This window comes from Plecotus auritus (genome assembly GCF_963455305.1).
Source record: "Plecotus auritus genome assembly, chromosome: 3".
NCBI classification, from domain to species: domain Eukaryota; kingdom Metazoa; phylum Chordata; class Mammalia; order Chiroptera; family Vespertilionidae; genus Plecotus; species Plecotus auritus.
In genome coordinates this window covers 204,271,039-204,279,443 of record NC_137772.1, presented here as the reverse complement: position 1 = coordinate 204,279,443, position 8,405 = coordinate 204,271,039, and the positions used below count along the sequence as shown (strand labels likewise).

General features: G+C 31.7%; 1 protein-coding gene across 1 annotated transcript; it reads right to left on the bottom strand.

Moving 5' to 3' along the window:
* Positions 1 to 585: 585 nt before the first annotated feature.
* LOC308244312 (C-type lectin domain family 2 member A-like) lies at positions 586 to 7,211 on the bottom strand (the record flags this gene model as incomplete). The annotated part of the gene is made up of 5 exons (XM_080660248.1): positions 586 to 709; positions 1,215 to 1,318; positions 3,411 to 3,577; positions 5,004 to 5,147; positions 7,163 to 7,211. The coding sequence occupies 5 exons, from the start codon at positions 7,209 to 7,211 to the stop codon at positions 586 to 588; spliced, it is 588 nt and encodes a 195-aa protein (XP_080516374.1).
* Positions 7,212 to 8,405: the final 1,194 nt, after the last annotated feature.

Here is an 8,405-nt window from a genome sequence, read left to right as displayed (position 1 = left end):
GCCCCTCACATGATGGTCTGAATGTGAAATCTTATTATTGCTTTATTTTTTTTCTGTGAGGTTGGTATGTGAAAGAGACTTTTTAATCTAATAAATCAACAAATTTAAACACTGTTATTGTGTTTGAATTACACTGAATTCATGAGTGAATCTCATAAAGTAATGCAAATATTGCAAAATTAAAATAAAACCAATCAATGGTTATTGATAATAAAAGTAGGGAGACTGCAAAAATGTCATAGTTTTTTTTTTTTTTATAAAACAAGTAATTTTAAATGACATTAGTCTGAATTCATGTGATTACATCTTAAAATGTCACTTAAATTGTTCATTCATATTTTAATGTATTACATATCAGAAATTTTATTCTATAAAATTAGGGAACTTTTATATATGCTGATGTGTATACTTTTTGAATGCCAAGAATCTAGTAAATTTATAACAAATTAATTTAGAGATTTGGAGTGAAACATCAATAAAAATTTCTAAACATGAATTTCATGTACTTTTATATTAATATAACATATTTCTTATAAGGAGAATAAAAGTTATATTTTATGTAAAAGATCTTAGGTCTATGATATCTTAACTTCTTGGAATAGATGTGTCCGGTTTGCTGCAAATCCATTTTCTAACCAAATGGCTACTGGAACTACCAATCCCAATTTTGTGTAGATAGGCACATTCTCCAAATCCAATGACCTTAAACCTGAAACAAAATACCAAAGGAGAAAAAAGATATAGAATGAATGAATACTTATTGGAAGACTTAGAGAAAATAATTTCCTCTGATGTGTGCTTTTACTCTAACCCCAATACCATATTATTTAAAGATAAAGCAAACTGAATTCATATGCCTTGCCTGGCCTAAAATGTTACCTGTATGCTGAAGTGCAGGGTTTATTGTCAAAAACATGTGTTGCAAGATATTCTTTTTATTCAATATTGTTGAACATCAATTTTTAAAATCTAAAAAGGAGATAAATATACTCACTTCCCAGAGTTATTGTGAGGGTCAAATGATATGATTATGAAGCATTGTGTTTACAATATTATAGATATTAAGTAACTTGTGTAATACTTTGTATTACCACATTTTCTCTGGGTTCATTTTATTCTAAACCACAAAGAAAGATTATAACCCAGATTTCTCCATAGTGGGAAAGGCTCTGAATCCCAGCTTTAGGTGTGTAAGTTATATACTCAGGACTTACCAATCACTGTAGGTGGTTCCATCTACCCACTTCCAGGTCTGTCCTGGTTTTCTGCTCAGTCCAATCCAATATTGAGAATGTTCAGAATATCGCTTCAGGAAATCCTTTAATAAAGAATATTTACAGAGTAAACAGAAAATGCCTTTTTCTGTTGGATTTTCTTTCATCTAATTCATTATACTCTTTTTAAAAATATATCTTATTGATTTTTTTACAGAGAGGAAGGGAGAGGGATAGAGAGTTAGAAACATCAGTGAGAGAGAAACATCAATCAGCTGCCTCCTGCACACCCAATACTGGGGATGTGCCTGCAACCAAGGTACATGCCCTTGACCAGAATCGAACCTGGGACCCTTCAGTCCTCAGGCCGACGCTCTATCCACTGAGCCAAACTGGTTAAGGCTCATTATACTCTTTATAGAAATACAGACTTCCAGATTTGGAAATAATCTTAGAGGCGACATTGTCCTTATTTGACTCATGGGTTAGTTTTGGATTGTGTTACTTCTGTAACAACTTTTATAATAAATTGCATTGGGTAGATTTCTCTTTTCTAAAAGAATTTTATATAAGAGAAAAATTATCTGTTTTGTAAAGGCTTGGTCAAATTTGGCAGTAAATCATCCTAGCCTTGGTGACTTTTATGATGGGAGAATTTTGGTTAGTCATAAAATATATTGAATATTTATTGGTTTTTCAGGTTTTATATAGGTTCATAATTTACTCTGATACATTATGTTTTCTGACAATATTACCACTAACCAAACTTTTTTTGTTTTATTTGGGTTTGGGTTTGGTCAATAGTTGCTTTTCATATCTTTTCCTCTCACTTTATTTCTTTTGTCCCTGACCAAATAGATAGGTAGAACCAACTGGACTCTGTTATTTTATTAAAACCTATCTGCTATATTTGTCTTTTAAGAGATAAATTAAAAACTTTTACATTTTATCACAATTGTTGTTATATTTGAATTTATCAATTTTGTGTTTTCTGACCATTTTCTTCTTTTTTTTTAACCTTTTCTGAATTATTTTGGATTGATGCTTTTTCTTTCATTACAAAATGAGATATTTATTTCTAATTTTTATGCAATAATTCTAGGAGGAAAATTCTATTTGGATTGATACTTTTTCTGTATCTTTATTTGAATACTTTATTTTACTTGAACTGTTTTTTTACTCTTTCATGCTTACCATTTAATGTTTCATACATATCTATACATATCCCAATTTTAGGTTGTATAAACAATTGTTTAGACATTATTTGTTTCTTTAAAGTTTTAATATTTATTAGCATAAAATTATTTGTAATGTTATATGTTTTTAAATCTCAGTTGTTTGTGTTAGCTTGGGCATATCTTTTCTCCTTTTCTGTGATCAGTCCTGTCTATTCAGAGAAATAGTTTTGCCTTTGTGAACTCTCAAAGTTCATTTTCTGTGCTCTTTTTCTGTATTTTCTATTACGCTTTTTAGTTAAATTATTTATTTTCTTTGTTCCATTTTTATACCGACCTGATATTTTCCCATATTTCCTGCTTTATTTTCATAATTTCCTATTCTAATGAATGAAATGTATAATTTCATTTATATTTTTCATCTGCCCTCATATATTCATTTTAAAATCTTCATCAGAGTGTTCTTCAAAATTGATTTGATCTTGGGTAAATCTCTCTTCTGTCTATTCTTCATGGAGTAGGTGTTCCCCAAAGGTTAAATATATCCCCATGCTCCTTAAGATCTTAACTTTTCTGTCTCTTACCACCTGATATTTTACATCTCTATTATTTCTGGTTTAGGGGAAGTTTGTATTGCATGCTTTTAAGTTTCTTCATTTACCCATTCTGTGCCCTAAGGTTCCCAGATATTCCTAATTACATTACTCATTTTATAATTCTTTCCAGTATTTTTAACATATGGTTTGTTATGACTCTTTACTTAGTATTTTTAAATATAGTTCCACAAAAGGCAACTTTCATTTGGTATAAAATAGACAGGTGAACAAAAACATTTAGGTGAACCAAATAGATAGGTGACCCTGATGTGAGCTGCTTCTTCTGGCCTGAGTTGATGTGGAAAATAGGGCCTCCCCTATGCTGGGTAAGAAGGTCTTTTCTGGACCATTCCCACTTCCAGTAGCACTCTTCAGACTAGCTCTCATCTTGGAAAGATATTTGCAGTTCAAAAGCATTGCCTTACCAGTTCTTTTGTGGCGTTGAACACAGCAAGAGTTGCTGCATGAGAGACACAGAAGTTCTGGCTTGCTGCCCAGGTGGTTGTGTTTTCAGAAAAATAGAAGCACTTTCCTAGGTAACCAATCCAGCCATCCAGGCATGATTTGTGTTCAGTGAAAGATTTGTGTTTTTCTACCAAAAAAAAAGAAGATTTTAAAACATATTAAGTAGTTAGGGGGTAAAAAGCCCTGAATTTAAAACAATTATCCCTGTGAATGAAATCCACCAGAATTGTTTTGATTCTTCAATCTGAAACACTTCATTATTCATGCTTTACATTGTTCCCTAAGAGAGAACAACTCCCAATTTTATGTATTTATTTTCTTGCTAGGTTGACAGAAATTCTTGATGAATGCTACTCAGGTAGTAGTTATTGCTCATATTTTAGGCTTGGTGCTCTTCTCAAGTGATACTGCTCCTAGGCGATCAGACTCATTCCCATACATTATATGTACATATATATTTACACACACATACATAAATATGTGTGTATATATGTACACAGCATTTTACATATATACATCTATGTACATATATAATTATACATATACATATATTTATATATATATCTTAATGCCTAGTTCATAGAATGAGGTTGATTAATAATCTACATTCTATATAAACATATTTAGACATGCATATGTGCACATGTATGTTTACATGTATATAGAATATGTTTCAATGTATTACTTTATACATGTATATATTAAATGCATATTTATAATACATGCATTCATGTATAAATTATATACACATTTGTATATGTACATCTATATCATATATACTTATGCACATATTTTCAAACATCTCAAAATATTCTGAGTTAGTTATAGGAGATATATCCATAATTCACTATCATAAAGGAGAGATGTAACCTGCTGCTTTTACAGTTTAAAAGTAACTTATATTTTGCATAAAAATGTGCTTATTAGGAGAACAACAATTTTTCTCTTGCCCAATTCTTTATAACCCATATGCTTGGTTGTGAATTATAAATAAGACTTAGAAATCTGGCCCATCATTTTAAACTTCATAACCAGAGGGAAAGATTACGTTTTGTATCTTGAACTCAGTTTTCCTTATAGACATAGAGCTCAACTAGAAACAACTTAGGACAAAAATTACTCCCATTTATATATCTAGTTCAGGGCAAGGTAGTCCACAACTAGATAATCTTCCACAAAGTTCTTACTATCAGTCTACAGTGAGATAAGGACCTTGTGACACATTGTTAACTAAATCACTAAATATACTGCTCAGTCTTTTGATATTTCTTCAAAATGATACTTTCTTAATGAAGGAAGCTGTGGGGTGATTTACCTTATAAAGACTAAATAATACTGGTTTCAAAGGAAATTTCATTAAGTTATTTTTATTCTCACAATATTTAATATTGCTATTATTCTCATGTTATAGAAGAGAAAACATATGCTTGTTCTGTATACACAAATATGTCTGAAATGACTTTTAATTCTGAACTTAAGTATGAAAGATACACATATGACGAAATTTTTATAGGCGAGTTAACATGAGCATATTTGGGACATGGAAAACTCACCTGTTAAAATTGTAGTCAATGTAATTATTAGCATAATCAGAAATAAGGTGATGATGATGATGATTTTAGAGGTACTAAGTCTCATTTTATTCCTTTTTAGGTGTTCTTGTGACTTTACAGTAAAGTTGGAAGAGGTATCATAACCTACAGAAAAAAATCAGTTCTTCATTACTAATAAGTGAGTGTAGAATGTTGTAGGAATTAGATCAATATACATAAACTAACATATTACTATATACTGTCAATTATCAATAGGAAATTAAAATATAACATACCATTTACAGTGGCATAAAATATTAAATACTCATAGATAAATCTGACAAAAGACACATAAACTTTGTACACTGAAGATTATGAAACATTGCTGAAAAAATTGCAAGCATAAATAAATGGAGGGAGATACTGTTTCCATAAGTTCAAAGACACAATATTGTGAAAATGTCAATTCTACTCAAATTAATCTATAGATTCATCACAACTCCTAACAAAATTCTGAACATTCTATTTTCTTTTGTAAAAATTTATAAAGTTTATATAAAAATGCATAAAACTAGAATAGCTAGAACTGAAAACTAAGTTGAAGAATAAACATTACCTGATTTAAAGACTTACTATAAAGCTACAGTTGTCAACACAGCATGCTATTGTTGTAAAAATAGACAGATGGTCTAGGATAGACCCACACCAGGTTTTTGTCAGACAAAAAAAAGGATAGTCATTTTGATAAATGGTTCCTGAAAAATTGGATATCCATACACAAAATGAATATATCACATTCCATATACAAAAATTAATTCCAAATGGGCCATAGGACTGAATGTAATACCTAAAACTATAAAATTGTAAAACAAAGATTTCCTCAATCAAATCCAAAAAGCATAATCTATAAAAAGTAACAAGTTGGACTTCCTAAAAACTAAGAATATCTGCTTTTCAGAAGACAGTGTTAACAAAAATAAAAAGACAAACCAGAGATTTGGAGAAAATATTTGTGAAGCAAGTGTCTGATAAAGGACTTGTGTCAAGAATATATAAAGAACTCTCAATACTTAATAAGGAAACAAACAATATATTGTAAAAACAAAACTGAGCAGGAGTTCAACAGACACTTCATGAACTAAGACATACAGATGGCAAATTGAACATAAAATATGTTCATCATCACTAGTCATTAAAAAAGGCAAACTAAACCAAATATTGAAATCACTACAAATCCATTAAAATGACTAAAATTGAAGTGGCTGACCACACTGAGTATTCAGGAAAATATGAAAGAACTGGAAATCCCATCCATTGTTGGTAGAAATGTAAAATGGTATAAACATTTTGGGAAGCAGTATAGAAGTGTCTTTAAAAAAAAAACAAATATACACCTACTCTGTGATTCATCCATTCTACTCATAGGTGTTCCCCCCAAAATGGAATCCTATGTCCACACAAGGACTGGTACACAAATTTCTATAACAGTTTATTTGTAATAACCCCAAACTGGAAACAATCCAAATGTTCATTAATGGGTGAATGCATGAATAGATTATGGTACAGCTATATGAGTGAATACTAGTCAGAAAAATAAAGGAAGGAATGAATTATTGAGATTTACAAAGCATGGAACAATATTAAAATAATTATGCCAGATAGTGAAAGCTGAACCAAAATGAGTACACACTGTATGATTCCATCTATGTAAAAATTTCAGAAAATGTAAATCTGTTATAGTGACACAAAATTGATTTGAGACTGTCAAGGAGGGCATGCTGAAAGTGGCAGTAAAAAAAAAGATTACAATGGTGTATGGGGAAACTTTTAGTGTTGATGGATATGTTCATTATCTTGACCATATTTGTGGATTCATGGATGTGTCTTATATGTCAACATTTATAAATTGTACATTTAAAGATGCACATTTTCATGTATGTCAGTTTATCTAAACAAAGCTGTTAAATAGTACAAAGACCAGTTCTCTTTTATTCGCACAGTGTGTACTGTTTACCTGGGGTAACTGAAAGTAATTTGACCTAGATAGAAGAGATGAAAAGCATAGGGACAGTACATTTTCAGGTGGATAAGGATTCGGAGTGGAAGGCAGGGACTGGCAAAATATAAATGTGCTTACGTCACAAACCACATCTAGAGCCTGCCACAGACGTGCTTCTTACCTGAAGACTGGGACTCTCCGACACTTGTCAGGTTTAGGTCATCATCCATGTCTTTTTCTGAGTAAAAAAAATGCAGACTGGTCATAGTAAACACACCGGATGCAAGATCCCTGCCCACTCCCTGGGTTTAGCGTCGATAATATAAAGGAAGACAATTAAAAATGGAACACAATGATAAGAGAATCTAAAATGAAAATGCACCATTAATATAAAAATGTGTCAGAGGTTCCTCAGAAATCACATAACTCCTTCCCTCTTGGCATGTTACCTCATTGCAGTTTGAGAAGTCACTGGAGGTAGCTTGGACTCTGAAATGATTCTTCTGACTGTTGGAATCAGTGCAAAGAAAGTAATATTCTGTGGTTTATGAAGCCACCAGTTTGAGTTTTCACAAGCATCACCCTGACCTACCAAAATGTTTAGTTAATTTTGACTACTAGGGATTCCCAGCCACAGATTCAATTCTAAAAATTTGAGCATGAAATGGCAAGTTAGACTTCAGTGAAAGGAATATGAATTTGTTTTAATGATAATAATAGGAAAAATAATACCTAATATTTATTATGTCTTTACTCTATGGTAGGCCTATTCCTGAGCTGTTAAATTTTATGATTTAATTTAAACTCAATAACATTACCAAACAGGAGCTTAAATGTTTCATTAATTTACAGATGAAGCAATTTACTTAAAGTAACAGAGATGTTAAAAACTTTCTAAAGTGCTGAAACCGGTTTGGCTCAGTGGATAGAGCGTCGGCCTGCGGACTGAAGGGTCCCGGGTTCGATTCCGTTCAAGGACATGTACCTTGGTTGTGGGCACATCCCCAGTGGGAGGTGTGCAGGAGGCAGCTGATCGATGTTTCTCTCTCATCGATGTTTCTAGCTCTCTATTTCTCTCCCTTCCTCTCTTTAAATATCAATAAAATATATTTAAAAAAAACACGAACTTTCGTAAAGTAACACAGCCAATATGTGGCAGAGCTCAGATACTAACAGGCTCTGTTCATTCAACCACTATTATACTCTACAGCTTCTCTCTATTCAGGACTTTGCCATGAGTGTTCTTATATGTTGAACGTCTACTTCCAGACATAGAAAGCAGACCTCAAGTTAAACAACAACAAAAAATGTGCTGTTTGCATTGTTCTAAGATGTTTATAATCATTTTAATATCATTTGACAGAGGTGAGGATAAAATACAGGGATGGCAGCCTATATTTCAAAGTCATCTCCTTGAGAGACAG